At 38.7% G+C, this 11,602-nt stretch overlaps 2 protein-coding genes across 2 annotated transcripts; both read left to right on the forward strand.

The window, feature by feature from the left end:
• The first annotated feature begins 461 nt into the window (after nucleotides 1-461).
• On the forward strand, nucleotides 462-5,426 carry LOC137739633 (methyl-CpG-binding domain-containing protein 11-like). The gene is made up of 2 exons (XM_068479274.1): nucleotides 462-674; nucleotides 4,333-5,426. Exons 1-2 carry the CDS (start codon nucleotides 612-614, stop codon nucleotides 5,113-5,115), a joined length of 846 nt encoding a protein of 281 aa, XP_068335375.1. The 5' UTR covers nucleotides 462-611; the 3' UTR covers nucleotides 5,116-5,426.
• A 1,299-nt stretch (nucleotides 5,427-6,725) lies between these two features.
• LOC137738721 (glucan endo-1,3-beta-glucosidase 14-like) lies at nucleotides 6,726-8,030 on the forward strand (the record flags this gene model as incomplete). Its single annotated transcript, XM_068478196.1, has 2 exons — nucleotides 6,726-7,769; nucleotides 7,860-8,030. Coding segments are annotated over 2 exons (1,092 nt in total), but the record flags the coding sequence as incomplete, so codon positions are not given.
• Between the last annotated feature and the right edge of the window lie 3,572 nt (nucleotides 8,031-11,602).

Below are 11,602 nucleotides of genomic sequence, written 5' to 3' on the forward strand. Positions count from 1 at the left end.
TTGGGTTGTTAGATCTTCTTTTTACCGTTAGATTTGCTTATATTCGATTTTACCTGTTAAATTTAATGCATTTATAAATTTGACTTTAAAGAAAAATTGAATCGAAACCATTGGTCAAACCAACAGTCCAAACACATGGACGGTTTGATAAAAAAAAATAATCGTTTGTCTTTTTTCAAGTGACGGACAACATGAGCAACTTGGTCCGAGCACTGGGTCCTAGCGCTAGCCACTAACCTTAACTCATTGAAGAAGCTTTGAGCGAATTTAAAACTTAAATTATGAGTTTTAATCAGCCATGAGTTAGTCTTAGCCTTAATTCCTTCCCCTGTTCTGGTTGGATTTTGTGACATTTTCCTTTTTCTCGTTAAAATTTTTGTGACGGTTTTATTGCTGAAAAGAGAAAAAAAAAAAAAATTAGAAAAAAAGGAAAGAGACAGGGAGTTCCCAAGTCCCAAGTTCCAACGGTTGTTCTCAGAGCTTCTAAACACACACGTCCGTTGCCCACTCGCACAAACTTCACAACTTCAAGCGTTTTAGAGAGAGAAAGTGAGGGAGAGGGTTTGAGTAATTGGCGAATTCTGGTTTAGGGTGCAGGAGCAGCAGCAGACATGGAGAGCAAAGTGGATGAAGTTTCTGTTGAGCTCTCAGCTCCTCCTGCTTGGAAGAAGAAGGTCTCTCTCCTCTCTCCCCACAAACCACCCCCCCCCCCCCCCCCCCCCGGGGGCTCCTACTCACTCAAATTTTATTTTTAGCTGTATTCTTTTGTTGTAGTTCTGTTTTGCTTCGAATTTTAGGGTTCTTGCTCTGGTTCTGCTTAATTTGCTTCAATTTTTCACTTTAGTCAGAATTTGTTTTCAATTGCTAGGTTTTCAAAGTTAGGTTTTAACTTTTGCATTTGAATTTTTAATTCATGGAAGTAAAATTTGTGTGCCCAAATAAGGGGAGTAACATTAATTGTTAAGCTTTCCTTTTAAGTGCTCTGCTTTCAATTTGGTCTGTGCTGATTGTTGTTTTATACTTTTTCTCTTGTTAGTGTAAATTAGTAGTTAATTTTGGTGAGTACCCACAAATTGTATGTTTAAATATAGGAATTAGGAATATTTAACTTTATCCTGTAAGATGAAGGAATGTTTGTGTTGGCAGTTTGTGGGATTCTCTGTTAATACGTTGGAAAGCTTACTCTTGTAGAAGTAAAAATTGAGCGTTTCCGTATTAAGGCAATGTAACTCTGTAAGTTTAGTTCACTAATCTAAAAAACTTGGAGAAATAAATAATAGCTGAATATTATTAGCTGCAAATAGATCCTGGCAGTTTCCTTCACTGTTGCAACTTGCTAGAGGTGATCCAGAACTTCAGATTTGTTAGTTCTTCGCATGACGAAGGAACGTTTTAGGGAAATTATCCAAAAACCACATATCCTTGAAACTATAAATTTTTCTTCAAATTTGAGACCCAACTGAAATTTCTGAACGCAAGAATCTTCTTCAAAATTTGCACCCCTGGTGATTCCATTTATGTCGATAGGTGCTGCGAAAGTTTCCAAAAGGAATTTTTTAACCGTTTTCTGCTTCAACGGGTTCCTTTTGTTATTTTTTTGGTAGATTTGATTCCACTAGGTCATAATCTGTCAATCTGTTAATTGTCCGCTGATAATGAATATACTCATGAGGTAATCTAATCACATCAAATCTTACACTTGGCTCACTTAAGTCATGAATGCCTTTCCACATGTCTGTTTTTTTCTTTTTCATTCTTGTCTATGAATCATGTACAATGATCATATATGGAAATAATTTGTAGCCTTCCTTTGTAGAAACCACTTCAAAACCTACAAACCTAATGTTGCACTGTCACACAGGTTATACAACTTTTAGGCTTGGGGGAATTCCAATTTTTTGTATACTTTTCTGTACCCTGGGTTATTTAACAGCCAGGTCAGATAGAATTTTGATGAGGAATCCCATTTTATTAATGCACTAATTTGCTTTCTCAGTTGTATACTACACTAACTTCAGAAACGGTTTTGATGAGGACTCCCAGCTAGGAGCCCTAGCTAGCAGCTTTAGCTTAACCTAATATCTGCCTTGGGTTACAATTGCTTCCATTAAATTTGTATTATTTGACATTTGATGTATGCGTTTAGCTTGTGGACATGAAGTTTGTCTATCAATGTTTAGTGAACCACCAATAGTTGATGATTTGGGTCCTATAGAAATAGATTGTGTACCCTTTGTGTATATCAAAACTTGATTTAAAATCAATATTCATATAGTATGTTTTAAAGGCAATATTCAGTAAGCATGGGAAAATGTTGAGCAGTTGGGAGTCAAGGTCTTTGAGTTAAGTGGGGACAATATCTGTGCATGGCAGCCTTAGTAGTGGATGCTTATGGAGCCCGTGACACATCAATTGGTATCAGAGCCTAGTTCGGCTTTGGGGCACAAGTTCAAGGTGGAAGGCTTGTGGTCAGATTCTGTTACACGGTGGCAGCTCATTACTCTTGGAGGACCGGCGGAAAAAAGGTGGAGCATGGCTAGTAGAGCAGGGCTTGGGAAATCCTAGTCTGCTAGGAGCTAGGTGGAGCAAGGGCTCCTAGCGGGCCTCAAAGAAAAGTCCTTGTCAAAGGAGGTAGAGTTGCCGGGACTGGTGCGGTGACCATACCATTCTTGGAAACGTGTGGGCTGTTGTAAAGGATGGCGTTTACCTTGGCTTGCTCTCGCCAAGGTTGAGATTGTTGGTGTAAAAGATTGGCTCGATACAAGCCAAGATGGATGTGAAGAGAGTCCCACATCAGAGAGGTACAACGATAATCTAAGGTTTAAACATACGTGTTCCACTTCTAATTGCACCGAGGTCTTTTGAGATAAAACTCCACACCTAAGGTCCATTGGGCTTGATACCACCTAGGGGATTTGGCCTGGGTGGTTAAGTGGAGACAATATCGGTGCATGGTAGCCTCAGTAGTGGATACTTATGGAGCCCGTGACACAACACTAAGGACAAGGAACTGGGTAATATTAACATGGGGCAGAAGGTTTCCAGATCAGGAAATTCTGTTTTTCTTCTCTTTGGGTGGCCAACCATTTATTTTCATTAAGATTTGAGATCTATAATAGGCAAACCTCTGTTACATTATAACCATCTGGCAAAGAGTATTTTCTGGTTGGAATTTGTGTTGGCTATATGCAATAGTGCTTACACCCAACACTGACCTTTTAAAATAGGAATATCATCTGGAATACCACTTATATTATTTAAGATAGTAGGAAATGTGTTCGGTTGAATTTTTTCTTTTGGGTTAGAAAACGGGCACAAAGCCCAAACAACCACAACACAAAATGAAAAACTTAACCCCAGAGCTAGAACAAACAGCTCTTGGCCAAGACACTCCAACTAAATCATCCAAAACAGAAACAGAAACTTCAGGAGGAGGATCTTTAAAGAAAGAACAACCCAGTGTTTTAAGTTGAATTTGAAATGAATAATGTTTTGATGTTCTGATATTTCCTATTCTTTTCTTTCCTCTATACATTTTCAATATTTACTTTACACTAGATAAAGTGTTGACTGTATGGGAAACAAATGTTTACACTGACAACGAGTAAATACATTATACACATACATTTATATATATATATATATGTATGTATGTATATGTATGTTTATATATATATATGTGTGTGTGTGTGTGTATGTATAAAATTGTTTGGGGAAGACAAAAATGAATGGTTTTCAGTTTATTAACATTGTTATCCTATACACTGCATGCTTTATCATCATTGTTCTAGTTCTTATGATCTCAGAAGTTCCCCCATACGTTTATCCTTGTCACTCTTGAAAGTATAAAAAATACATGTGCACAGAAGAAAGGACTCGGTGAGCCGAGATCACTAACTAATACAAATCTAATACTAATGAAAATGCTAATATAATAGAAAAGAACTGTCTTTTCTGTATACTCAAACTAATCCAAACCTAAAATGGCTATGAAGTCTTAAAACATAGAGGAGAAAGATACACATAACCTTTGAAATTGTTGGAAGTTTATCCTGGTAAAGTTTGCAGGCAACCTACTCAAAACAGCTTGTGAAAATTGAATGATATTCTGGTGACAATGACGATGTTCTGTGCATTCTGCAGAACTATTTGCCTAACTTTATCTCAAAGAGTGTGTTTCGGAATAAAGAGTGTGTGCTTCTCTGAATCCCCTAATATGGTCCGTGCAAATATTGTTGGTAATAACAAGAACGGTTAGTTGAATTAAGTCCATGTGGTTATTGTACATAATTCTCGGATCTGGTTTTCAACAATTTTCTCTTTGTTCTGCAGTTTTGTCCGAAGAAGGGAGGCACACCACGGAAAAATGAAATCATATTCATTTCTCCAACAGGAGAGGAGATTAATAATAAAAAACAATTGGAGCAATACCTAAAAGAACATCCTGGTAACCCTGCAATATCAGAGTTTGATTGGAGCACTGGTGAAACCCCTAGGAGATCAGCTAGGATCAGTGAAAAGGTCAAGATGGCTCCATCACCAGAGAGCGAGCCTCCGATAAAGAGAGGCCGAAAATCATCAGGTTCAAAGGACAAAGTGGAAGCTGCTGGAGAAGCTGATGCTACAAATGAAATTCAAATGAAAGATGCAGAAGTAGATGAGAAGGAAGATGGAGGAAAAACTGAGGAAGAAACTGACCAGACTAAACCAGAGGATGGTAACGATAAGACCCCGACTGATGCTAAGGAAACTCTAGGTGAGGAGACAAAGGAAGATGCAGTAGAGGAAAACCCCACAGAGGAAGCAGCTGAAAACAACAAAGAAGATGTACCACAAGCTGAGGGAGAACAAGCAAATGGAACTAATGACAAGAAACAGGATGACACAGCTACTGTGACTGTTGAAGCAAATGGGGCAGCAGAGAAAGATAATCTGTATGGAGCCGCACCTCCTCTGGATGGAGAGATCAAAATGAAACACGATGCAGCAGAGAACGATGGGAAATGCAATGCTCAAGCTGAAGAAAAAATCAAGCCCAAGGACAGGGAGGTTGTTGAAAATGGTAAGGTTGAGCAAGTGGCGCAAGCTGATGCCCCACAACAATTGAGCAGCTGAACATACTCTACCACCTTTCTGGTGAGCCGTTGAATGTTATGTACTACCATTTATCGCAGTTGGGATTCTGTTAGATCCATTGAACTTTGTTTTTCCCCCTTTGTTCCAATGACTCCAGGAGTTATGGTTGATTGTGATGTTAATGTTGTAATGTTAGACTTAACTGTATCTAGGGAACCAACCGGTCTGGTAAAATAGGTCGTACTTGTAGATTCTGCAACTATGGTTATGGAGTAGCTTAGATTGTAGAACGTAAGAGGTCCATATTGGACCGGTTGCTTTTTATTCGTCGTAGATGGTCACTTGGTACATTTTGTTTTTTAACTTGTTACTTTAGTAATGTGGGGTTAGGTGAGAGCCACATTCACCCTAAACTGGATATAGTACAAGTTTATGCAATCGCATATGGAGGGCAGAGGTAGAAAAAAGGGAGTGTTAAACTTGTTATCCTTTAGTTTGGGTCTAACATTCCTGGTACAATGGAGATGGACATGCATAAAATGTGTAAGCCCATCTCCATTAGACGGAATAATGTTAGATCCAAAATTTAGGTTACAGTTCTTTTTCCTTGTTCGTTGCAATGGAATCTCAAAACATGGTGACGGTGACATTATAACAGTGTTGAGTTTAATACTCTACTAGTAGCTGGCTTCTTGGGTGATCTAGCCTAATCTCCTTTCCTCATAGTAAAGATTATTCTCTCCCCCTTAGGTTTGAAAATTGTTGTACCAAAACAAAGCCTCAATTTGCAATTGCTTTTCCTATCTTTGTTTCACTTGACATCTCCAATTTGGGGAGGTGTCTTTCTTACTATTTTTTTCTTCATTCACACTCATATTTGTTTATGGACTTAAATTTGAATAATTTATAAGAAAATCGAAGGAAAATATACACGGTGTGCAAAAGGAGAGAATAAATTTCATTTTCCCAATATATGGTTATTCTCCTTCCCAAGAAAGGTACGATCATCCATCCCAAAGAAAGAGCCTTTAGAGGAGGACACAAAAGCACTCCGACAGAAACAAGACGAGAAAGTGGAAAAGGTATACTTTGAATTTGAGATAGACAGTTTAAAACTCCAGAGAGAGAGAGAGAGAAGAGAGAGAATCTCTTGGTTGCCCTACCCCAAAAAACATTTGTCACCTTTGTATTAAAAATAAAGTTAAGAATCTTGGTATTCTTGTTCACAAGAATCACAATCATGAATCGGGGAAGGCTAAGAATCTTGGATGTTATGGATGCCTGAAGCAAAAGTATTGCACCATCCAAAGGATCGCTTACGGCAGTTTCTCGGCTGGGGTTCCCCAACATTCCTTTTCTACAAATGGAATGCTCTTTCATTGTTAATTGATCACCGAGAATTCAATGGACCTCTCTTTCCTCTGCTTCCTCCTACTCTTCTCAACCGCTGCATTTGTCAATGGTAATTTCTTCGACACTTAATTTCTTTGAGTTTCGGAAACATGTTCCTCATGCTATATCAAACTCTTTTTATCATATGTGCTCCAACAATTAGTCTATTACATGTTAATTTTGAAATTTATGTTCTTCAAATTATTTTTCCTTCCAACCTCTCTATTCATTCAGTTGGCTAATTAATTTTTCTGTCTTTGTATTTAGTCCATGCATCTTTTACTGGAACATATGGAGTAAACTATGGCAGGATCGCCGACAATATACCTTCGCCTCACAGCGTGGTGACGCTTCTTAAAGCGGCAAAGATAAAAAACGTCAGGATATATGACGCTGATCATGAAGTTCTCACCGCCTTCAAGGGATCAGGTATAGAAATAATTGTAGGACTGGGAAATGAGTTCCTCAAAGACATCAGTGTGAACGAGGATAGCGCCACAAATTGGATAAAAGAAAATGTGCAGCCATACATTCCGGGGACTCACATTTCAGGAATAGCAGTGGGGAATGAGATCTTGGGGGGAACTGATATAGAGCTCTCAGAGGTCTTATTGCCTGCCGTAAAGAACGTTTACAATGCGCTTAGCCGGCTTGATTTGGCTAACTCCATTCAGCTCTCGAGTCCACATTCGGAGGCTGTGTTTGCAAATTCCTACCCACCATCGGCCTGCATTTTCAAGGAAGATGTTGCTCAATTCATGAAGCCGCTTTTGGAATTTTTCTCACAGATCAAATCCCCATTTTATATAAATGCATATCCATTTCTGGCATATAAGAGTGACCCTGAGCATATTGACCTTAACTATGCTCTCTTCAAGAAAAATGCCGGGATTCGTGATACAAAAACCAACCTGCATTACGACAACATGTTTGATGCAATGGTTGATGCGTCGTATTTTGCTCTGGAGAAGGCTGGATTTGACAAGACAGAGGTCATAGTTTCCGAAACTGGTTGGGCGTCTCACGGGGATGAAAGCGAAGCAGGAGCCAACGCCAAAAATGCCCGGACTTACAACTACAACCTGCGGAAACGGCTGACGAAGAAGAAGGGAACGCCTCATAGGCCAAAGACGGTTGTGAGAGCTTACATTTTTGCTTTGTTCAACGAGAATTTGAAACCGGGGCCGACTTCCGAGAGGAATTTCGGATTGTTCAAAGCTGATGGGAGCATTTCATATGACATTGGCTTCACTGGACTTGTTGGACCTTCTTCAGCATCCTCATCTCTTCTTAACTACAAGGTATGAGTTTCAAAACTACTCATTAATTCAAGTGTTATTTTTTATTTTATTTTGTTTCTCATTTATCTTAACTTTGGTTTATATTTTCAGGTTTTCACAAGTTGTGCAGCTCTTCTGCTACTATTGTTAGCATCATAGTGTCTATGAGGATGTACAGTTGAAGTGTTTAGGGTTCTTCGATTAACACATATTGTTGCAACATGATCTCGATGTATAGACAATTCGATTATTTTTACGTTATGATTCCATTGTCAAGTTAGATACCAGCCAATATTGCTGACGGTTTTCTAATAATATTCTAGCAGTTTACAATTCCTTGTCTCTTTTTCTTTTATTGTATTTTATTTTCTTACCTAAAATAACGATATTGATTCGAAATTTCAAAAAAACTGGACTGCATTGGTACATGGCATTATGACTTGTAAATCCATACCTCGCGATGACCAACACTACCAGAAATTACTATTTTCCGACAAAACAAATTTCGTCAAGTAACTTTACTTGATGGAGTAAAACATTTTATTAGGCAAAATTCGTCAACGTTTTGGTTTTTTAGAGACTTTAATTGACAAAAATATTCAACGAGCAGAGTGAACTTCGTCGGGCAAAGATGTCGCACCAAGAAAAAAAATTTGGTGCAAAATTGGTCAATGTTAGAATAAAGCTAATTGGAATAGAGTTACCTCAGAAGTTAGGTCATGTACTCAACAGCTCCGAGCAAGCTGTATCAGATGGAACAGCAGTGCCACCATTACCTTGTTCTGGGAAAACGAAGTCCGAAGCAATTCCACCTGATGACCATGCTTGTTCCGTAAGACAAGAGACTTGATCTGGATAAAGACACAATCAAATTCCTCATAAGTCTTAGAGTTCCTACAATCTAGGAATTGGTGTGCACCACAAGTAGATACACTCCTAAGAGGATGCAATATCTAGTCATATATATCCTCTAGGATTCTCCTGGTTTAGTACAAAGATTCTATCCTCAAAAGGTCTTTCTCTCGGTCAATATAAATACGCTCATCTAAATTCGTCTTTTGTAATGCATTCTTAACACACTTATTCTCTTGCCCACTATTTGAGTTTAAAATTGTTTACTAACTTGACAGTCGGAGAGCCTTTGACCTGCGCACCCACTTCTATCTTGAGCTTACTCACACATGTTTCTTGTTTTGTAGAATATGTGATAGGAGCATATTCATGCGACTTAATTGGCTTGTTCTCGTGCATTTATGTTGTGTTTCCTTAGTTATTTTAGTGTTTAAAGTCACTTTTGTGTGATTTCAGGTTATAAAGCCAAAGTGTGCAAGAAGAGGCAAATTGGAGTCTTTTGGAGCAAAAGAGGAATGAATGAGTTGAAGACTTGAAGAAATATGAATTCCTAATCGAAGATGGAGTCCTACTCACATGAGGATTCCTAGAACAACAAGGATTCCTACTTGAAGTAGGAAAGTTAACCCTAGGTTTCCCATTTTGGTAACCTTTCCTAATCTTAAACGTCCGTATTTTCTAGCCACTTTGAAGGCCTTGTATGCACTTTAGGGCACAAAACAAAGGCCCTAGCCCACTTTCACACCTTTGCCGTGGGTTTTCCCTTCTCCCCTTCCCTTGCCGTGCAAGGGGGGGCATTTTTGTCCTAGTTTATGCATTTAAACACATGCTCCTTCCTAAATAAAACCCTAGCCGCACCTTGCAGCCAATTCCCTTTTTAATTTCTGATTTAATTTCCTAATTCTAGCAGCCTTTGACTTAATTTTAGTTAATAAAAATAAGCTAGGGTTTTAATTTCTGAAACCCTATATATTCTAAGCCTAGCCGCACCCTAGGGATGCTCTTTTCATTCATTCTTTCATCATTCAGCCAAAAACCCTCTCTGTCGCAGCCACCCCTCCATCTTCTCCCTTCAATCCGCAGCCACCATCAACCTTCTACATCCCTGCCGCAGCCTCCCATCCATTCCAGCCACCATTCCCAACCTCCCTACACCACTCACACCCCTTGCCGCAACCCTTCACCTCCCTAAATCCATTCCCAAACCAAAATAACATCCAAAAACCCCCTAAACCCTCTCTGTCGCAGCAAGGAGAAGAAGAAAGAGGAGCTTGACGTGCAGAAATTCAACGTGGAATTGTTGGGCGTTTTAGGTGTAATCAATCTTTTGTTCTCTATGTTTAATTTCAATTTTGTTTCTCTTTCTGTGAACATGAGAGGCTAAATCCCTAGTTAGCTAGGGGGTGATTCAAAACCATGTTTATACTTGCAATATAAATTGATTACCTTCGGTTGGAATTTCATGAGTTGTGGATTCAATTTGTTTAACTGCTTGATTGATAACTTATTTGTGTATGTTTATTGAGAGTGCACGCTTAGTTTTCATGCATGAATATGATGCTAGAATATAAGTGAGTTTCACCTAATAGTTACAAACTTATATTCACAAGTAGTGGAGGTTGCTTATAAACGATCGCGTTAAATGAATTCTTGGCACTAGTTTCATGCTCATCATAGTAACGAATGCCTCGTCAACACTTATAGTTTTCATGTTGCTTAATGATCTTTGATTGTATCTTTATTGTGCTTTTCACATAAAGGACTTTTGGAGAATGTTTTGAATTGTGTATGCGCTGTCCCATTCAATTCATTAACTTAAGGAGAACTTGAAGGTTAATTTAAGCGAACCTAATTAACCCGGGGTGTTGAGTTTCATGATTCATCGAAAGACCAACTGAAAATCATCTTGTATGCAAGTGTCACATGTGTGGAGAAGAACCTTCTAGCTAGCATTCCATCCATATTTTCATCAAATTCATATTTACATTCTGTCTTTATTACAATCTATGCACTTTGTTTAATTTCGTCAAAAACTAAATCCCCCTTTACTTTAGTGTTCAATTTAGTTAGAAAGTGTCTTAGTTTGTGTTTCTAAGTGTTTTGATTCAATTTATCACCCAAATTCGTCCAAATTAGTGTAAGTGTTCAAAACTGCCCAGATTGTGTTTTTAAGGCAGTTTTGAGTGTTTTGGTGCTGTTTTGAGTCTTTTGGTTTGTTTTAGTGTTTTAAGTGTTTAGTTTTGCATTCTTTGAGTCTAGTTTAGTGTTTTAACCCTTGTTTTACGTTTTTGAGTCAGTTTTCAAGTGATTTAGCAATCCCTCCTAATCCCCGATTTAGAACGATCCCTACTTATACATATACTACAATTGTCAAAAGAGGGTTTTAATTTGTGTGCTTATATATTTCGCATCAATATGTTAATCTGTGCCTCTACCATCCACAGCTGTGTGCAGATTTGGTTCCAACCGTTGGTGCTTTCTTTGAGAGCTAAACTCCTATTCCTCTCGGCCCGTATTAATCTACCATCATGAAAACAGTTCCCAAGCGATCACGCCGCGACGACACTATCGGCACCCTCAACAAAGCGGCTTCCTTCATGAATGAATTATGAGAGAGCATGTTGAAAATACGTGCGTCAATAAAAAATCTACAAAAAAGCTTGGTGGCCAAAGAATGAGCAAGGCTGGGGAAACTCGAAAAACGTATGAAGGATTTTGAAAACACCATATTTCACCTAGAAAGGGTAATCTAGAGAATGAATGTTCTTGGCAACGTCAAGACGTGGATAGCTACTCTCTAAGCCCTTAACGGAACATAGCGCAGACTCTAGGAACGATAAAACTAATGGTTCCGGCAAAACCGCACGGCCAAACAGTGACATTCCATGTTATGGATCGACCAGCACCTTACAACACCATCCTTGGACAAGACTGGTCACATTATATGGATGCCTCCCTTGTAGCTAACTTCGCGCTACCATATCGCTTAACTCCAAACAAAA

The sequence above is a fragment of the Pyrus communis genome, chromosome 7 (genome assembly GCF_963583255.1).
Source record: "Pyrus communis chromosome 7, drPyrComm1.1, whole genome shotgun sequence".
Lineage (NCBI taxonomy): Eukaryota > Viridiplantae > Streptophyta > Magnoliopsida > Rosales > Rosaceae > Pyrus > Pyrus communis.

Coding starts and splice junctions, on each gene's coding strand:
- LOC137739633 (XM_068479274.1), top strand. CDS start 612: ATGGAGAGCAAAGTGGATGAAGTTTCTGTTGAGCTCTCAGCTCCTCCT. Junction 675..4,332: donor CTCCTGCTTGGAAGAAGAAG/GTCTCTCTCCTC, acceptor TTTGTTCTGCAG/TTTTGTCCGAAGAAGGGAGG.